Raw genomic sequence first — 21,052 nt, 5'->3', positions numbered from 1 at the left:
TCCTTGTGGCAAAGCGTTTCGCGCAGCGCTCACCCACCAGGACGGCCGGCCCGGCCCACCCACGTGGTCCAGCCTTCATGCCTCCCCAAGCCTACAAGGAAAAGGGCAGGGACAGCACCTGACCAGCGACTCCAGGTGCACCCCTATCGGCCCACGGCCACCCTGACTGGCTCAGGGAGACAGAGGGGACGCCTGGGCTCATGCCCACCCATGCCCAGGCGGCAGGGCCATAGCCCAGCCCGCTACCCCAGCCCCCAGGGAAGCCACCAGGAGGTAGGAACACAGCTTTGAGGCTATTTTTAAACCTGTAAAAGTAGAACTCTCAAGCAAGAGTCCTCTTGGCACACAATTCAACAGGCCCAGCCACAGCCAAAAATAAAAATCAAGTGATAATCCTTAAATAAAACTCCTTCCCACCGGCCAGGTGTGCAAATGCAGGGACCACTCGCAAAGCTGTTTCTGGGTCCTGGGCCAGGTGGCAGGCTGCACACCTGGAGGCCCCACCCCGTGGTCCTAGGCTCTGCCCTTCACCTCCCTCCTCAACTCTCCCCAAACTGAACTCTCCCGGCCTCCCAGTTTAATTTGGATCCCCCCACCCCATGACCTCGGACCTTTCTAGAAGGCAGAGCCACGCCCCCCCCAAAGTGCCAGGTATCGGGTCCCGAACCGAGGGCATGCTTGCGGCAACCAGTAAAGAAGCAGCCACGTCATTCCCCTCCCTTCCTGCACCCTCTCCCCTCAAGGAAAACAGTTCATCACGGGAAAGGCCGCGCTTTCGTGGTAAACTTCCGTTTGCAATTTTCCCCAGCGTTTACTCACCGCTGTGCTACTTGCTGCTGGATGCAGAGGTAGAGTTTATGGAACGATGAACAAACCATCCCCCACCACACTGACGGCCTGGTCACCAGGAAGCAGTGCTGCTTTCAGCTCTTACGTGCCCACACGACAGGCTGCAGCCTAGATGCTGGCACACCACTGCCTTTCACATACATTTTAGGAAACTGACTGGGGGTCTGGGGTGAAGAAGCAGTGCATTAAAACGTTTCCCGTGTAAAATAAGAAGGAACAGGATCCCAGCCAGTGTTTCCACCCAGAACAGCTGATTTTCAGGAACCGATGACCGCCTTTCAGCAAGAGGTGGCGCGCTGCTCTGACGGCCAAGGTCCGGGCTCCAGGGCCCTGGCCAGCACCGAACCAGGAAATATGTGTGTGCCCAGCCCCCATCCCCACTCCTCCTTCTGCCCGAGCACTCAGGGCCCAGGCGGGGGACGTGCTCTGCTGGGCGCTGAGCCAGGACTGCCTGGTGGGCCAGCTCGCCTCTGTCCAGCGAGGAGGCAGGGCCGGACATCTGCAGGGATAAGCAAGGAGCAGGTTCCCACCGGGCAGCAGGAGTGACCTAGAAATATGCAATTCAGAGCCAGCCCAGCGGGTCAGACACGCCATTTTCTTCGGGGCCAATTTCATTTTTTCCCCAGATAAGTTCTCTATGATATGGACATGCAGTCTCATCTCTGTCTTCATCTGCCGGTTATCCGATCTGTTTGCTCCCTTCCCATCCGTCTGGGTCACCCATTTGCCGTCCTCACGAAAGGGCAGAAACCACTCGACAAGCGCATCGCTACAGGGGCAGAACAGCCTCTGGCACTGGGAGTTTATCCTCTCAGCTCAACATCACCGAGTACACAGGAGGAGCAGAGTTTTTTTAAAAAGCCAGACCGGGACTTCCCTGGTGGCACAGTGGTTAAGAATCCACCTGCCAGTGCAGGGAAGACGGGTTCGAGCCCTGGTCCGGGAGGATCCCATGTGCCCCAGAGCAACTAAGCCCGTGCACTACAACTACTGAGCCTGCGCTCTAGAGCCCGCGAGCCACAACTACTGAACCCGAGTGCCACAACTACTGAAGCCCACGCGCCTAGAGCCTGTGCTCTGTAACAAGAGAAGCCACCGCAGTGAGAAGCCCGCGCGCCGCAACGTAGAGTAGCCCTCGCTCACCGCAACTAGAGAAAGCCCGCGCGCAGCAACGATGACCCAACGCAGCCATAAATAAATAAATAAATTTATATATATTTTTAAAAAGCCAGACCCCCAGAGGGACATCTGCAGGCCCGGGCCCAAAGGGGCGGGTCCGGTGGTATCCGATCAACGCCACACCTAACCCAACCCCGGCCGGCTTCCGATGGCTGCCCCATCGGACGCCTCTAGCAGCGGGCAGCTCCCGCGCTGCTGTTCTCAGTGGTGAGAAAGGGCGTCCTCAGCCTGAATCACCCAGACTGGCACCCGGAAACTTCCTTCCCTCCAGGCCCCTCTGTTCAGCCTCGGCAACCAGAGGGAGGCCCTCAGTCCACAGGAGATAGACGGCCACCCTCCTGCCACCTCCCTGGCCACCTTCTCCAGGAAGCCCTCCCAGGGGGGTCACAGCCGGCCACACTGACCCACCGCGAGTTGGGGCAGGAAGGGGAGCTCCCGGGAGCAGAGGGGCTCAGGAGCAAAGGGCCCCTTTCCCAGAGGCACCCTCCCCAGGAACCACCACAGTGTGTCTGGCACCTGCGTCAGTGGCTCAGAGATGATGGATCCCTGTCCCGAGGGCTCAAGCCCCCAGGGTGTGGCCGAGGGGACCACCCTCCAGCATGTCCATCCAGAGAGGAGTCCACAGGCCTCACGTCAAGTGGAGAAGAAGAAACTGCCCGGCAACACACCACCTGCACACGGGTCAGGGACCCTCGGGCTTAGCCCAGCACCCAGGAGGCCTCGGACCCCTGACACCCCATAAGCACTTTCCCTCTAAGCTCCATATTCCGTGCCCAGTCACTTTCGGGAAGAGCCTGTGTGTGCAGCTTACGATGCTGGAGAATCTCCCTTCCCAGAGCCTGCACCCAGCAGGTGATCGATAAATGCACACTCCTGCTCAGAAACTATGGAGGGGTGTGTGTGTGTGTGTGTGTGTGTGTGCGCTCAAAAAGCAGTAACAACCGACATGCACTTCGGGCTAGATGAAAATGGACGATGCTGTTCATTTATTATGTGCTTCTTTAACAAATTTAGGATCCCGCCCCCAGTCCCGAGCCAGGACGCATTTCAATTTCCCATTCTTCATCCTCTGCCATCTTCTCTCGGGAACATTTGTACTCTTCAATATTTAATAACCGAAGAAAGCCGCTGTGAACCTGGGCTATTTCCTCTTCTCCGAGAAGAATAACAGTCTGCTTCTGGAGAAAAAGTACTACAGGTAATTAAATGGAACTTTAACACTGACCACTTAGGCGTTTTACGGATGGGGGCAACCAGGCCCTGAATGGTGAAATGTCCACGGCTACCTGGTCACTCGGGCCTGAGTCAGGAACCAGAAGCCTGGGTCCCAACTCCAGAGCAAAGCTCCCCATCACCGCCGCCCCCTGCAGACCAGGGGTGGCCACCCTAGCACACAGATGCAGGTTCAGCAGCAACCAAAACATCTCTGTGGGTCCCAAGGGGGGGTCTACATCCTTTCTTCCACACCGTACTCCCCTGGGTACTGAGACGGAAGAGAGAGTGCAGGGAGCGACAGTCTCTCTGTGCAAACTCCAGCTCTGCATCCCTCCAAGCACTGAACTCCTATTAGATCCAGGGCAGCGCGCCAGATCCTCAGGGTATAGAAATAAGTGTGGACCGTGCACTCAAGGCGCAGACCGCCTGCTAAGAACCACCTGTAACTATGTAACAGGGAACAGGGAGCAGGCAGGTTACCCACACCCTACAGCCACAGGGCAGTTGCAGATGGAACACGGAACAGCTTTGAGAACCATTTTGGAGGGACCTCCAGGACGTGATGTCGGTGTGGAGAAAGTGAAAACACACAAACATTCATCTAAGGGGGGAGGTAGACCAAATATACATATTTGCTTCTATAAAAATTCAATGGAAGGATAGACTGTACAATTAAAAGACAACTGGTTATCTATAGGGGAAGAGAAGGAATGAGGGTTACAGGGAGAGAAACCTGATTTCTCTGAAAATACCCTGACTTTGGAACCATGGAAACAATTTTAGATAACTAGAAAAATTAATGTAATTTTTTTAAAATTAATTTTTATTGGAATATAGTTGCTTTACAATATTAATCTTTAGAAAACCCAAACAAACTCTCTACAACATGCATATGGGGACAAAATGACATCACAGACCTCCTGGTCAGATGCACTGTGGACACAGCATCATACCTGTGACACTCTGACCTGAGTCTCATCCTGAGGAAACAACAGACAAACCCAGACCAGAGGTGGGGCTATCTGAGCACCAGTGAGACGATAAACATGGCGATTAAGACTCATTAAACTATGTTTAAATCCACGGTCTCATGATGACAGCAAAACCCCCCCGCAAAAGCCTAACACCCTCACCCTCTGGAGGATGTTCTAAGCAGAGAACCAAGTCGTTATTCTGAAAGCTGGAAATACAAAGGACAAATTCAAGCACGTCTCCTGCCTCTCCTATATGAACTACGTCTTGGGGCAACCAAATAGTTAAGTTTTCAGGAATATGTTGGGTTAATAAATGGAGAAAGAAGGTCAGAAGTCGAAAATTACCATTTGCAACCTCTAATGAGATGATGGATGGAAGCCATAATGACCCAGGTCCTGATACAGGACAAAAGAAACGGCCTCAGGAAAGCACGCACCTCCACCGCCACCACCACCGGGGAGGGAGTCCTCCCAAAGATCCCCCCCACCCCACCAGCACCAAGGGACGGGGGACACGCTGGCTCATGTGTCGGGACCACGGGGATGAGCTCAGCAAGGTCCAGGGTGGAGACCCCACCCACAGACGGCCTGGTTTCCTCAACAAAGAGCAAAAACAGATGCAGGGAGAACGGGCAGAGTAAAAGACAGGAGAGGTACATCTACCAGTCACAACCTACGGACCTTGTGTGATTCCAGAGTTGCCCAAAAAATGACCAGACAACTGGGGAAATTGGAGCTTAAGTTGGGTATCTGATGATATTCAAGAAAAACTTGATTTTTTTAGTTGTAATACTGGACTCAGGACTTTTGCTTTTAAAACAGAATGAGGGACTTCCCTGGCCGTCCAGGGGTTAGAAAGAACTCTGCGCTTCCACTGCAGGGGGTGCGGGTTCGATCCCTGGTCAGGGAGCTAAGATCCCGCAAGCCGCGCGGCACGGCCAAAAAACAAAAACAAAAACCCACGATGAGCTATCTACTAAAATATTTATGGGTCAAATGACAGAATGCTGGCTGGAATTTGCTTCAAAAGACCTGGGGCAGAGGGGCTGTAGGTGGGGGCTTGGAGGAAACCAGCCTGGCCGCGAGCCGATTCTTGCTGAAACCGACGGCAGGTGCGTGAGAGGCGCGTTACACCACGCTCTCTATTTCTGATCCACCTAAAATTTCCCATAACTAAAAAAAAAATGCCCATAATTATTACCTTCCCCATCTGGCCCCGGGCTGCCAAAGTGGAACTCTGCACTTTTACAACATGAGCTACCCACTGTTTTACTCTTCTGGTAAAACACGGAGGACAGACCACGAGGACCGGTCCAAGGACGCCCGCGACGCCGATCCGGAGCCAGGCGGCCTCTTTTCTTTTCCTTTTTTCAACACAGAGCAGGGTGGCCCCAGACAGGCATCCCTGTGGGTCGCAGCTGTCCGGCCCACCCGGCTGCCTGGTGGACACTCGCTCCCCGCCCGCCCCGCCCGTAACCCCTTCTCCTGGAAGCCTCACGCTGCCCCTCCCCGGCCGGGGGGGCTCCCTGTTGGATGCTCTCACAGACCCCTCCCCTTTCGTTGAGAGCCCTTGACTCTGCTGGTTCCTCGAACCCCGTGAAACCACCAATATCCTCCGCGTGACCCACCAAAGGCGCTTTCACAGGCTCCACCCACTGCTGCCTCGAGCAGGGCCGTCCAGCTCTGCTGCCCAGCACAGCCTCCACCCAGCGGGGCCTGCTCAGCACTGGCGAGACCACCTGGGCCGCCCCGCGGGAGCTCGGCAAAGGCCGAGGCCACAGGCACCAGCGCCTAACCAGGCAGGGCCCTCACCGCCCGCAGCGCGGGCAGTCCCAGCAGACCCAGCCCGGCCCCGTGTCCCCAGCCAGCTCAGCCGCAACCTCAGACTCGCAGGGAGACTGAGTCACTCCACAGCGCCGTCCTCAGAACCTCGGTGCTCGGACCCTGCGGGCGAGCGCTGGCCGGCGGGGTGCAGACGGGCACACGCCCAGAGCTCGTGCGCGTACACACGTGCGTGCACACGCACGCTCGCCCAGGGAGGCACTGACCAGGAAGAGGGGCCTGGGGGGAGACGGGGCTGCAGCACCTGGTGGCTGGAAGGTGCACAGAAATGTAGTGAGAGCCACGCCGCCCACTTCTGGGAGAAGAAGGCAGGCCCCCAAGGCTTCCCGCCGCGGCGCTGACACCCCGCCTTCGTTTGCAGGCAACGGGCCCCGCGTGCTGCATGGGCGGCACAGCCGGGGTGCCCACGGCTGGAGCTCAGATGACACTTGTCACATAAACGAGGGAGACACTAGACGAAAGAGAGAGAGGACTCAGGTGGGGACAGAGGGCGGGTGCCTGCGGGCAAGCAAGGGCGCCAGCTGCTTGGTCCCAGGTATCAGAGGGAGACCCCAGCTGGGCATGACACCCAAGGGGCCCTTCCTCCTGGGCCCGGGCGGCTCTCCTCGTGGCCCAGACGTGACTGGCTCTGGGCACACAGGGGCGAAGCTGCTTCTTTCTCCCTGTATTTTTTCCCTAATATCATCGCCCACACCCTGGTGTCAGCTGTGAAAACACTGTGTCACATGCGGGGGCTTCAGGGCTAGTCTGCCTGGTTTAAACCCCCTACTAGTCAGAAGACTTAACCTACCAGTAGGATCACTTTTCTTAGCCCTGGTGCCTCTGTTTCCTCGTCTGCAAGGCAGGACAGAGGGGTGGTGAGAGGAGCAAAGGCAACCCATCAAATGAGATCATCTCTGGGAGGAGCCCCGCAGGCCCTTCCAGAACCATCTCTACTATCATCACTACCCAGAGGCCAACGCCCCCAGCAAGAGGGCCGACAGTTAAGCAACACAAATGCCAAATGCCAAGGTACCCATGCCCGCGGCCAACAGACAATAAAACCCCACTGTGCCCCCTCCCACACTCCCTCCTTGATGTGCAAACTACACACAACAGAAAATTTCAGATTCCTCCAGAAAGCTCTATTACATGCTGAGTTAACCATGGCCATGCACCAGATTCACTAACATAGTGAGAACTTCCAGGGGACGTCTTATTCCTTCCCCAGTGACGTTCTCGTCTATCTCAGAGTAAAGGTATCGTAGCCGTCTAGACAGGAGTGCTGAGCTTCGTGGAGCAGCAAAGGGAGATGCAGACCCAGGACGCAAAAGGCCGTGTGGGGACGTCCACACCTGTCCCCACTGCTAGCCTGGTGACACCTGTTGTGACCCAGCTGCACTCCTGCAGGACAGCGTCCCCTCTGCCCCTCCCTCCCCCACTGGTACTCACGTAAGAAGTGTTTTTCCAGTAACGCGATTTCCAGGTGACCTTTGATCTCATTTAAGCGATCAAACTCTGTCCGGTTAAAGTCCTGGACTCCTGCAGCCATGATGAGGGTCCCTGGACCAGCCTAGAAGGAAAACACCAAGAGCTCAGAGGAGCGTCAGTTCACCTCGGCTTCGCCGGTCGGTGGAAGGGAAATTTCAGACAACGGGGACTTCCTCAGAGCCCCGGTGAGGCTGACTTTCAGCAATAGTAAAGGCAAAACCGGAAGCATGACGTTAAGCCTCCTGACGGTCACAACACAACTCTCAGGCTGCAGAGGGAAGGAAACCATCGGAACCTGCCCTGGCCCGAGTGGCGACCTCCCAGGAGGAGGGTGGGCCTGGCCACAGGGCCTGTCGCCCTCTTGCCCTGGGAGGGGCAGCAACAGGACTCCGGGGAGGTGGGGCAGGGCGTGTCCACGTGCCAGGCTCTGAGGTGAGTGAACTCCAAACAGGGGCCTGTCCTTTCCCACAGAAGGCTAATTAAAGCCACCACCCGCCATCCCGCCGGGCCCAGGGCGGGCTCCTGTTTCAGGCCACCGCTGCCCGCTGGAAAGGGGTGCGCACGTCGGCACAGCCAGGCCTGCCCGGGGCGCAGCAGGGCTGCCGGCTCACGCCCACCCCACCGCTGACCTGGTGAGGGCGGCACCTGAGTGCCCTGCCATGCAATGGGGGGAATCTGACTCCCCAGTTTTGGTCTCCACGACCACCCCCCGAAGGCAGGGTGAGGAAGGGGACACCCGGCATGGACAGGGCCCGTGACAGCCCCGGTGACTGCTCCAGGCACAGGTCACCTGCTCGGAGGCCACACCCCGGGAACCAGCAGCTCACACTGGGGAACAACGGGGGCCGGTAAGACCCTCTAGCCCATGGCTGCCCTGTCCTGGCACGTGACCCCCTGGACTTTCAGCTGCTCTGGCTACCGGGGCATGAGGTCCCAGAGGGCAGGGACCAGGCCATGTTTACCTGCCCGCCCCGTGGGCCTGGCAGGGGCACGTACGGCGAGACTGGGCGGTAGGCGAAAGGCAGGGTACGCCCCCTGCACAGGGAAGATGGCCCAGGCTCGCCCATTGGTCCCCGCAGATGAATCTGTCCCTCCCCAGCCCATCCCCAACCTCGGCGCCCAAGGTGGTGGCCGCAGAGCGGAGGGCAGAGGCTGGCCCGGAAAGGCGGCTCTACACTGATTCGGAAGCAGAACGCTGGACTCCATTATGTCAGCAACTTCTCACCAAAGCAGGCAGGGCGTCCCCCGGTTTGCAGCCCCGTCTGAACACGTGAATGCACGTCCTCGGAAGGCTGTGGTGCGTGTTAGTCTCTAAGCTGCTGGAATTAAGTTCCTCTGGAACTTGCCCTAGAGCTGAAGAGCTCCTACAGGGGCCCCCGGGTCCAAGAGAGCCTGGGGCCCTTGCGGCTCTGGCCGGACTCTGTGTCGAAGCTGCGGCAGCTCAGCTGGGCGCCCACAGGACGGCAGGGACGGTGAGGACCAGCTCTGGGGGGTCAGGCAGCTGGAGGGGGCACTGCGGCGGATGGCAGGCGCCGGGGGTGGTGCCGGAAATCCTGGGGCCCAAACCCCTCCGCGAGCCCCTTGGGTCCCTCCTGCTGACCCCTTTCCAGACTTGCCGAGAGCAACGCTAAGCTTGGGGTCGGGAGCCTGGACTCGGGACCACCAAGGCTGCAGCGCTGCCGCCACAAAGCCAGGGCGGCGGCCTGGTTGCCTCTCCCCCCCGCTTCCCTAGAACCGCGTCTCTCCGCGGCGGGACCAGCTTCTGCCCCCGGCTCCTGGAGGCGTTGCCCGCTCCACCTCCGCGTGCGTGGGGTCTCTCCCTCTGCCCCAGCTCTAGGGCTCTGGTCCTCTCCTCCTTGCCCCTCTCCCTACTGGCCTGTCACCAACCACTCGGTGGACCCGGGCCTCAGACTCCTCATCTTCCTCTTCAACGGCCCTCCCCCGACCGCAGCCACACCCTGCCCTGGACATCACCCCACCTCCACTGCTGCGCCCCCCCTCAAGCCCGTCTGCCCGTCCAGGACCCCCTCCCTCCCCCCATTCCCCTCCCCCACCATGGGACCCGGATTCTACCCTCAACCACTGGGTCCGCTCGCCTCCTTTGCCCCAGGACACAGACGGGTTGCCCGCAAAAAAGGACGTAAGGATGAAGCCTGACGCTACAGCACGATGGCCCCTGAGGACATGGTGCTGAGACAGGCCAGTCACAGGGGACAAACACCGCGGGGCTCACTCAGGACGGAGCTGGAGGAGTCGGGTCACAGACGGAAAGCAGACGGGGCCGGGGGCGGCCTGGAGGGGGAGCTGCGGAGCTGCTGTTTAATGCGGACTGAGTTTCAGTTTGGGAAGATGAAGAAGTTCCGGAGATGGATGGTGCGGCTGGCCGCACGACAATGTGAATGTGCTTAATGCCACCGAGCTGGGCACTTAAAAAGGGTTACAGCGGTCAATTTTATGTTATGCGCACTTTACCACAAGTTAAAAAAAATAAGAAGAATGAAGCCTAAACACAGGCAAAGGTGACCAACCTCCCTCGTAGGAAAAGCCACTCTTCACCCCTCGGGATCGCAAAACAGAAACACCTGGGGACACCCTGTGCAGGTGGGCAAGGGCGTGGCACGCGGGCCCCTCGGGTGGCGGCGGAGGACACTGCACGCTCGTGGGAGGGTGCTGGTGACAGCCCCAGGACGACAGACACACGACCCTGCCCGCACACCTGGGGTGATGCAGGCCACGTGGGCACGAGGCTCATGGGAGTGACCGAGTGCCCCTCAGGGGCAGAGGTTAAGTGAAGGACGACACATCCCAGGGTGGGATGCTGGCTCGTCCCGCCACCACGGAGAGAGCGCCCCGAGGGCGGGGGGGGAGGGGGGCGAGTGAGCGTGACAGCCATTTGTATGCACGGCCCCCGTGCTCACCCCTCCCTCAGGTCCTCCCCTCGGCCCTCGCCGGCCAGCTGGACCCACCCCGACGTGGAGGCACCCCCTTCTTAGGACAGCGCCTGTGAGCCCCGCAATGTCCCGACAGGCAGATGCTGATGGGCTGCATTAGGAGACACATCAAGCGAGGCCCTGGCCCGCACCGGGCCCAATGGCAGGAGGACCGCCACCACCTCTGCAGGGGACACATCAAGTACCCAAGCAGGGCGCTCGCCTCCAGGCTCTGCAGCTCCAGCCCTGCCTGATTGGATGGCTGGCTCTTAGGAGGCAGCGCCAATCAATTATTCATTCCTGCCAGGAGCAAACGCGCCATCCCTGTTCTATTATAAAGCATTAGTAATACAAGGAGCTGGGAAGGCGAGGGCTCACAGCCACATCTGGAAGGAAAACCTAGCTCAGGTGCTTGGGGAGGAAGCCACAGGCCACCAGATCTGGCGTCCACTCGGGCAGGGCATCCACAACTGGCTGGGGGCTGGATGGCTCTGGGCTTCTTCCCTGACAACAGGGAGGATTCGGGCAGCTGTGCCCACAACGGGGAGCCCGGCGGTCATACCTGGCCAGGAGGGGACCACAGGAAGCCCACCCCACCCTGCTGCATGCCTGCTGACAAAACACAAGCTTCCAGAAGGCAGGGCCTGCTCACGCCTGGTTCCCACCAGAGCCGCGAGCCCCGCTCAGGAAACTTGCTGTCCAAATAAAGGGCGTCCACTGACGGGCCCTCAGGGGCCACTGTCCCCACGTGGGCTGATGAGGCCCAGCCTGGGCTTGGCCAGCTGCCAGGGGTCGATGACACGCACTCTGGGACGGCCAGGCAGACCAGCCAGGCACCCAGAGGCAGCTGCCCTCGGGCCAGGGGCCAGCAGCTTCCCGACAGCGCCCTGCGACCCCTCGAGTCCAACTCCCGGGCATCAGGCTGTGTGAGACATTTGCCAGTCACCCAGAAAACCAGTGAGGAAGGAAAAGAAAACCGGCCAACGGACAAATTATGCTCGGCCCGGGGATGAGCCCCCACCAGTGAGGCTGGGGGAGGACTGGGGCGAGATGGGGAGCAGTGAGGCTGGCGGAGGACTGGGGCGAGATGGGGAGCGGCCCCGTCTGTGTCTGAGCAGCCTGGGCAGGACGTGGTCCACCCAAGCGCACGCTCAGCGTGGCCGCCTGAGGATGGGGCCAGCCTCCCCCCCAGCGCAGGGCCTGGCGCCCGCGGCCGCACAGAGGGGAGGTCGCTCCGGTACTCACAGGGTCCCTCAGCTCCTCGCTGTCCCGGGGCGAGGTCCGAGGTGTCTTCAGGGGTGTCTCGTCTCCGCATTCGGTGTCCGAGGCGTTTGGAGACTCTGCTAGATCAAGGAAGTCATCTCTCTTGTGACCTCTGAACCTGATTTTGTCCAGCCTCCTTAGCATGTTCAGCACTGAGCCCCTCTGCTTTACCTTAACATGACGCTCGGGGTCCCTGCAAGACAGCAAGGGGGAGGCACGGTCACATGGTCAGCCACTCGCTGGCCACCGCCCCCCCCCACACGGCTCCAGGCCCCAGCCCTGGGCTGCCACCCGGCCCTGCCCTCCGGGAGCAGCCAGTCCCGCGATTCAGGGGCCCCGGGGCCCACAGGCTCCCGTCTTGCGCCCACCAGGCCGGGGCCCTCTGTCACCCCCATCCGGCTGGGCTGGCCGCTGAGCTCGGACCCCCGTCGCCCACCCAGGCCAGCTCCCCCGAGTGGCCCACAGGGCAGAAGGAAGCCACGTCTCTCGGTGGGACCTCCCGGCACAAAGACGGGGCCAGCCTGGAGCAGCAAGGGAGCCGCAGACCCTGGGAAGAGGGGGCTGGGGAGGCGGTGGGGAGACACCGCGGTGAGAAGCGGGGAGGGCCGGCACTCCTCCCAGGATCTAACAACCGTCAAGACCCACGACCACGTGCACGCCCAGGACAGCCCCCAGAACGCTGGGCCTCAGGGTGTCTCAGACCCCCCCGGGCCCCGTCCCCTCGCTCCACCTGGCCCCGCTCCCAGGGACACGGCCCAGGCAGCCCCATCAGCCTGAAACACCGTCCTGCTCGCGTGGGCGCCCCAGCTCTGCTCTCAGGACCAGCTCAGCCTCACTCGCTCCGAGAGATCTTCCCACACACGGCCAGTCAGGAGCCCAGCGCCCGCCCACCCGCCTCCTGAGCACAGCCCCCGAGCTGCCGGCGCTGGATCCCTCCAGCCTGGAGGGAGGGCAGCAAAGGCCTGGTGTGGTGTCTCTGTGTGCTGGCATGGAGGACACGTGTAAGTTCAAACTCACGTGCACACCAGGGATGGATGTCTACAGGGGTGCCCACTCCCCACATCTCTGACCCAACCCGGCCAGGAAAGCCCAGTGGGTGGGGCGTAGTGGCCCTTCTGCACGTCCAGCCCACCTCACTCCCAAGCCCACGGCAGGGGCCGTGCGGCCCAACCCCGGTCCTGGTCACACAGTCCTCGGCCCCCAACGTCTGCAAGAGGCCCTGGGTCCCTGCCGGGCAGGGACTCTGGACACACCTGGGCTCAAAGCCTGTCCCGTCACTTCCCACCTTTCTGGGCCTCAGCTTCCACCTCTGAAACGGGATTAACCCCGATCGGGCCAAAGTATCCCGAGAATTTGAGATGACGCACAAGCAGAGACACTCAGCCTGGACCCAATAAACAGCACGATGATTTCCTGCAGGGAGGGCAGGAAGTGGGGTGAGCAGGGTGGAATCCATCAACTCAGCCTGAACCGCCCCAGTCAGGACAGTTTACGGAGAACCACGAAGGCAGGGAGAAGCACTTCCTGTTTCGGACGGTGCAGGCTCGGAGCCTTTAAATCATGTTAAATCACAGTCCAGGGTGCCTGCCTGCAGCCCTGCGTACCTGCCCCACCTTCCAAGGGGCCTCCACTCCCCCGGCATCACTGCTCAAGGCAAGAAAGCTTGTGAACAGTGGCGGCCCGTGAGCCCCGTGTCAGAATGAGCCAGGGCTCCGCTCTACAAGGACAACTGAGGCTGCAGCACATCGGGGGAGGGTCTGCAGGTGTTCCTGGGACAGATGCTTCTCGGGGCTCACGTGGAACACTAAGGTGGCCTGATGTGGCCTAACCCTAACCCTGGTGCAAAAACCACAGGAAACCCACCATCCCCTGGAGTCCAGGGTAGCCCAGGAGTGGGCAAGGCCATGGGGCTAGAGAAGCCAGTGTCCCTGCTCACGTGGCAGGAAAGGGGCACATGGCAGGCCATCTGAAAAGATATCCACCTGAAGGAGCTGTGAACTCCAGACAGACTAAAAGGTTAAGTAAACTTTATAAAAAAGAAGAAGAGAAAAAAGAAGAGAGAACTTAAGTCCCTAGAGAGAGGCTGACAGTCTACATTAAGAGACTGAAAAAATAAAAGGACTCAGTCAACCAGACAAAAGTAAATAGACATTTGTTTTAAAGCTGCAATGAGGGGCTTCCCTGGTGGTGCAGTGGTTAAGAATCCGCCTGCCAATGCAGGGGACACAGGTTCGAGCCCTGGTCTGCGAAGATCCCACATGCCGCAGAGCAACTAAGCCCATGCGCCACAACTACTGAGCCCGTGCTCCCAACAAGAGAAGCCACTGCAATGAGAAGCCCGCGCACCGCAACGAAGAGTAGCCCCCGCTCACTGCAATTAGAGGAAGCCCGCGAACAGCAACGAAGACCCAATGCAGCCAAAAATAAAATAAATAAAATAAAATAAATAAATTTATTTTAAAAAAAAAAGTTGCAATGAAACAGGGGATACATGTAGCAAGCCAGGTACATGAGAGCTAATATTTTTGTTGTGAGACAACCTGAACAAATTGGTGAAAATTAGAGGACCTTGGTACACAGACCCACAAACTCCCTGAGCAAGAGGAAAGTTACCCAGTCCTTGTGCAAAAGCCTCCACCTTCACCAAAAAGGAAACAAAAGCCAGCGATGTGGCAGAGGCAGCAGGAAGCGTGAACATCAACGCCCTCTGAACCAGTGATTCCCGGTCTCGGGATCCGTTCCAGGGGCAAATCCAGCAGGTGGAGGGCATCTCGGCAGCACCAGGGCCAGGCCGGGAGCTCTGAGTGCCACGCGGGATGCACAGACATCCCTGGGAGTCTCAGAGGCGGTGACAAAACGTTGCTGCACCGAAGTCACCGTTACGGACAACTGGCATCTACACAGACCACTGGTGACACAGGACCCTGCTTGAGGCTTGCGGGTGGCTGTGAAACTTCTCTCCATGTGTCCTTTCCCATTGCTTTTCTAACTTAAAAACTAAAAGCAAACCGGGCAGGGGAAGTGCAGCCATGTAAAACCTTCCTTCCGTTTTCAGAAGGACCTGGGGGACCCCTCCTCCCCCAGCGTCGGATGGAAGCGGGGCGGAGGGGATGGGCCTGCTTCCCTCCTTGCCGGGTCCCGTCAGGCGGTTCTCCTGTCTGGGACTCACCACCCCGCAGGCTGGGGCTGCCTTCCTTCCTGATTCAGCCCGGCAAGCAAATGACGTGGCCGCCCGGGGAAAGGGGACGAAGCGCCAAGTGTCCGCCCTGCCACCATCAGGATGCCGCTCACAACCCACGCTGCCCCGGCACCGAGCCCACGCGCCCCCCTGCCCAGCGGGGCCCCTGCTGCCAGCTGCCAGCTGCCAGCTCACCCCAACCCGGCTCCTCCTGACACCCGCTCACATCAGCCCTCAGCGAGGGCGGGGGTCCCCGAGGGCCCGCTCCGTCCCCACTGCCCTGCCCCCAGGCCGCTGGGGCTCCTGGAGAGGCGAGCAGTTCATGCCGCTGCCCAATGAGGACCAGGTGCCAGGACACCTGACCACCCCTCCCAGGCGGGTCCGGGTTGCGAGGGAAGCTCTCCCCATCACGCACCCCACCTGCCCCGGGCTGAGGGGCGGCCCACCCTACCCCGGGACAACCTCATCTCAACTACACCGTCCAAGCCGGTCACCCTCAACTTCCAGATGAAGATGGAAGACCGACACGGATGTTGTCCACGGACACCAAGTGTGACCCAGAGCAAAGCTCTCCCCACAAAGCCAGTGTCAGTGGACGCCGTCCCCACAAAGCTCACCTGCACCTTCCGTCCAGGGGCTGCCATGTGTCCCACTCCCGCCCCAGCCCCCATCCAGTCTTCCCTGGATCCAACCAGCCCCCAACTCCCTGCACACCCACCACGCACTCCCCAGAGACCCGGCCCCTCCACGTGCACCCACAGGCCCCCGGGCAGCTCCCTTCACGCCCACCCCTCAAGGTGGGGCAGCCCCTCAGAGCAGGACCTGCTGCCCCAGCTCCCTGTACCTCCACGTGGAAGTAGACGCGTTGGGAGACGCTCCCTGTGGCTACTCCAGACCCCTGCTCAGAGCCGCGACGTCTGCAAGGAGCGTGCAGCCGTGGAGGCAAGCAGACAGAAAGGCACGGCGAGGGGAGCCTCAAGGCAGCGTCCCCGTGCTGCGGGCCCTCGGGACACAGGACTGAGGCCAGCTCTGGCCCCGGGACACAAAGCACGCTGCTCTGGAAACCCGCTGAATGGCTCCTGGACACACAAAGGCCACAGTGTCTAGGGAACACTGGACTTGGAAACCACAAAGGACTTTACTTTCCCTCCCAGACCAAGATTTAGAAAAAAGTGGTTCCTGGTCCAGCACTTGCCACGTCCCAGGTCCCAGCCATTCTCCTCGCTGCACGGGGCTCGCGACCCCTGGCCGAGCTCCTGTCTGCGTTCAGACAAGCAGCTCGGCCTGGCTTCACCCCCTGTTATCTGGTGGCTCTTCTGCTGATCCCAGGATAAACAACATCCTTTTTCCCAAAGGAAGCAACCCTTGTCCTAAACCATATTCCTGGGGAGTCACAGATGTCGGGCGAGGACCGGGACTCTCCCTCCACCCCACCCAAGGCCAGTCCCCGCCGCCACCCAGCCCTCGGCCAGGCCTCTGTTCTCCAGGGAGACAGCCCCAGAGGCCCACAGCCCTGCAGCCGTGCCCTCAGGACCCCGACACGCACACAGCTCCAGGGCGGCCCGTGGGGCCCAGTGCTGCGCCATCCCGCCCGGGGAGCAGTCTGGGATGCCCGAGACCCACAGGGCACGGGTGACCGCTCCCCCCAGTCATGCCAGGCTCAAGATGTTGGCTCATGCCCAATGACCCACGGGTTCCCCCAAACTCTAGGCCGGTCAGGGAGCCACTGCCCCGACCCCGGATCCAGCCTCAGTTAGCGGGACCCCAAACGTTCAGACACTCTGCTGACTCCACGCCCACCAGCCTCCCCGTGAGCTGGACTCCGGGTGGCCCACTGTCTGTGGGACATCTCATCGGTCGCTCGACTCTGCCACACTCAGCTCGGAGCTAGAGCCTCCGCGGGCCCTCCTCCTGGGTGGCACCTGTACCAGCAGCTGCTCAAGTCAAAACCCTGGAAGGAGCCCTTGATCACGTGACCGCTGCACAGCCACCTACAGCAAGCAGGGCCCCCGCCTCCCAGCCAGGCTGCTCCACCCCTGTGCTGCTCTGCCCCCGCCCCACCCTCCAGCCCGGCCGGGTCTGGTCCAGGCAGCCACACACCTCACGGAGCCCCTTCTCCAGGTGGCGGGAAACCGGAGTCTGGAGCATCCCGCCGAGACCCCTCCCAGGGCTTCCCCCACTGGGCTCCAGCCCTGCTGACCCTCGGGGGTCCTCTGGCCATCACATTTTGTTCCTACTGCGGCGCCCAGCACTTCAGGTTCTGGGATGGCCCCGTGCCAGCTCGTCCTCCTCCAAGTGCCCCCCTCGAATTCTATCAGCCCGTCTGGTTTGGAGTCCTGCAACTTCCGGCGAGCTCCCTGGTTTAGGATCTGTGCCCCCAGCCCCACCGGTTAGCATACATGCCCGAGGGCAGGTGCTGAAGGCACCCCGTGTGTCTCAGCAGGGCTGGCACACGCTGGCCATTCAGTGACAGAGGGGACGTTGCACAAAGGCGGGGCCCCCACGACTGGGCCCTGAGTGCCGGGAGAGCCAGGCCCGCGCCCACGCTCGGAGCCGCCCAGCCAGAGGCCTCAAAGCAAAGGGCTGTCCGTGGACTTTGCCCTCGAGCTCTCCTGACGAAGCACGAAGTCCCTAAATCCGTGAGCACTTCCAGAGCTTAACTCCAAGGCTTCGACAGCCTGGGGCGTTTCTCCAGGAAGAGGCCTGAATTCTTCAGGGGCTTTCCGTCCTGCACAGGTCAGGCCAAGACCCGCCCTGGGCCAGGAGCTTGAGTTTTCTGCATTGTAACAGGGAAGCTGCCCAGGGTCCTGCTGGCTCCGTGACCCCGCCGTGGGCCAGGGCGGCTGGGGGGAGCCGGTCAGGAAGCGCAGGAGAGCTGGGAGGGTCCTGGTGAAGCCACCACACCCTCCTCTGTGAGCTGGGACCATGCATGCCCTAGCGACACCCCTGGGCATAGACATACACACATTTATCATAATCTCAGTGATAAAGATGTGTTGCACATGTACAAATAGTAATAAAACGTCCAACACTCTTTACTGTAACCTCCACACAGCCAAGTGATGCCCACAGGATGCTTTCACAAATTTGTGCTGAAATCCTCCCTCCGGTCAACCAGGACTGCAGCTGACCAACAAGTGCGGTTCCGGCCTGAATGTCAGCTGACGTCCCTGTTTACGTGAACAAGACACAACAAAGGTGGGAAAGGAAGGCAGAACCTTATTCGTTTGTCTAGGACGGGAGAGATGTCCTTGCTGAAGCAGACGATAGTATTCTAACAGGAGGAGGTTTCCTCAACCTTCCTGTGCCTTCGCGGTGAATGCGACGGACGTCACACGCTTAACCTTCACCTGCATATCAGCGTTTTCTCCATCACTTTCTTTAGTTTAGACAAGCAACAAAATGAGAAGTGAAGCCCTGATGTGCAGTATCTGCCCGTTTCCATGGTGTAACCACTCCCATCGTGGCCATTTTCAAGCCACCAAAGTGATGTCCGGCAGTGAATGAGCACGTGGGTGGGAAGAGCTGCCCAGGGCCACCGGCCATAGGATTTCCACCAGGCCCAAGAGATGCCAGTCACCTCAGGATCATAACCCAGTCATAAAACGTAGTGAAATAGTTCAGAAACGGGCACCTTCGAGCATTTAATATTGATACCTTTGCTTTCAATATAATTTATCTAACTTTATACACTCTCATTTTATGAGTGGCCAGCTCACAAAGTTCCTGAAAACTTCACAACCGGCTCTTGCAGGCCCTCGTGAGCAGCTCTAACGCACCACCGCCCCATCCCTCCGTCCCAGGCTGTCTCAGCCACACAGGGAGCAGGGCTCAGGAAACACCAGTGCCCCGACCTGCCCTCCCCCTTCCCTGGCACAGCTCGGGAGCACAGGTCAAAGTGAAAGTCCCTGAGAGGCCCGAAGGGGTCAAAGACAGCCCTGGGAAGCAGGACCCAGACCACCACGCTCAGGCAGGCCAGGGGGGCAGGGTCGGGGGAGTGCACAGAAGAATGTGCTGGACCCGAGCCTCTAGGTGGGGCCCCACGAGCCCGGGGCCAGCAGCAGGGAGCTCAGGCGGGCACACTGTCCTCATGTCCTGCTCACTGCCATCCCGGCCCGCGCCTTGGGTCCCCATACGAGACGCCAGGTCTCCCCGGCCTTGGGGACACTGCCCAGGCCATTCCCTGCCACCGGGTGACACCCCATTCTTCTACCTCTGGTTTGGCATCCCCTTCCCGTCCAGCCAGGCTGCTCCCACCCTCAGCGACGTCACCCCTGCTCGGGCCCCAGGTCACCATCACCTTGGCCGGGGGGCTGGAGGGTAGGGCACCGTCACCTGTCAGGTCGGTTCCAATTGCCCTAAGTACTGTCGTGTTCACAGACACCGCTGGGAGCAAGCGGGCTCTGCTGGGCCCCGGACACGAGCTAAGTCACCTGATGGTCTCGAGGCCGTGAGCCACCGCGGCCAGGACCCCGGCTGCCTCTGCTGCTGACCCTGCAGGTGACACATGACCGCCACGCCCTGGCTTCCTTGGCCACACAGAGGCTAACGGTAGTCCCTGCTCAGAGGGCAGCCAGAGGATGATGTGAAGCACGCGGGGAAGGACTCAGGGGCCGCCCAGCGGGCAGCAGTAACCATGGGGAAAACTCAGACGCCACTTTCCAAAAAACCACTGAACAGACGTCACTACCCTGCATTACTCTCCATCTCCACGGGAACCACTGGCACTTTACTTTCGGGGGTGCTGTGGAAGGGAGGGTAAGAGGCTCTGGGACATCCCAAGACCGCCCCCCGCCCCCGGTCATTACCAGCTTCCGAGGAGGGAGGGACCCAAACCTGGGGTCTGTGGGGCCTGCAGACAGTGGGCAACACAGAGAGTTCAGACTAGAGGCCCCGGGAAGCCAGAGGCCGCTTCAGAGAGGACGCAGCGTCCTCCGCCAGCCCTCAGGCACCAAGGCTCAGCTGCGCTCCCAGCTCTGTGTGATCCATGCCCTCTGACCCTGGACCAGCCCCAGAGGGTCAAGAGTGAGGTCTGTAGAGGCTGGTCATGCCCAGCCCTCCCTAAGCCTCAGCCCCCTGGCTTTAAGGTGGCAGTAAGAAAGAGTGGCACCTGACACAGGTGTGGGCTGTGCCTACCTGAGGACGCACCCTTGGGCACTCGGGCTTCAGTCCAGGCTCACAAGAGCACGGACCCTGGAGAAAAGCCCCAGGCGAGGGCTTGCGGCCCGTGCTGTGGCGGGAGCGTGGGCCCTCCACGGGGCGAGGACCATCCTCAGCACTGAGCTTCCACCCCACAGGCCTCCTGCGCGCCCAGAGCCTGCAGGGCCCCAAATCTCAGGCAAGAACGAGAAGCCCCTCTCCCCACCCCAGGTGTCATGCGTCCTGGTCACAACACTGAGAGGGAAGAGCTGCTGTTACACCCACTGACAGATGGGGAAACTGAGGCTTGGGGTAAGAGCCTCATCAGGAACATGAGCCAACCTCGCTGCACTCAAGCCTGCACTTGCCCCAGGCACCCACCCTCCCCAGCACATGCCTCTGTTAATGCATCCATCACGCTGTATGAGAGCCCACAGGCCCCGCTGCCTACAGACCGAGTGGGGAGCCCGGCAGACTGGCCGCACAGCCATTCATCTAAACAAAACAAAGCTAGCAGGAAAACCTAGAGTTTAGGTTTGTATGAACCTGTGTTGTATAAACAAGCAACATAAACTAAACAGTAGGAAACGCACACAAGAACTCATTTCTGGTGGAAGCGTTCTTTTTTTCCAAGTCTCTCCATCACTCCTAGCATCCAGGACTGGGGAAGATCCAGCCAATGAGACAGCTGGGAGGAAACACCTTCCGGATTCCCAGTATTCGTCACGACTTCCTGCCAGCGCCCTGGCCCAGCTCCTGAAAGCAGAGAGAGGCTCTGGCCCACAGCTGTCTGCAAACAAGCTCTTCTCCAAATGCACTGCAGCCCCCGACTGAACGCACAGGCTCGGCGAACCCCCTCTGCAAAGGGCCCTGGCGGTAATGTCTTAGGTGTGGCGGCCACACAGCCTGTCACAAGTTCTCACTCTGCTGCAGCGTGAAACAGGTGTGGCTCTGGGCCAAGAAGTATAGTTACGAAAGCAGGGAGCAGTGGGTGGGCCACTGTTGACGTGGGC

General features: G+C 60.0%; 1 protein-coding gene across 8 annotated transcripts in view; it reads right to left on the bottom strand.

Moving 5' to 3' along the window:
• The window catches only part of GRAMD4 (GRAM domain containing 4), a 78,047-nt gene that overhangs the window by 31,903 nt on the left and 25,092 nt on the right, over positions 1 to 21,052 (bottom strand). For 5 of the 8 annotated variants that reach the window (XM_082350591.1, XM_082350589.1, XM_082350594.1 and 2 more), the window contains 2 exons: positions 11,705 to 11,915; positions 7,491 to 7,611 (listed from right to left, as the gene is read on the bottom strand). In XM_082350591.1, the coding sequence (XP_082206717.1) occupies positions 7,491 to 7,611; positions 11,705 to 11,915 (332 nt within the window). Of the gene's footprint in view, positions 1 to 7,490; positions 7,612 to 11,704; positions 11,916 to 15,744; positions 15,764 to 21,052 lie in introns of those variants that run through there. The other 3 variants (XM_082350593.1, XM_082350592.1, XM_082350590.1) reach the window with 3 other exon arrangements.

Source organism: Balaenoptera borealis (assembly GCF_965194805.1).
Source record: "Balaenoptera borealis genome assembly, chromosome: 13".
Taxonomy (NCBI): domain Eukaryota; kingdom Metazoa; phylum Chordata; class Mammalia; order Artiodactyla; family Balaenopteridae; genus Balaenoptera; species Balaenoptera borealis.
This window is presented reverse-complemented; position numbering and strand designations above follow the sequence as displayed.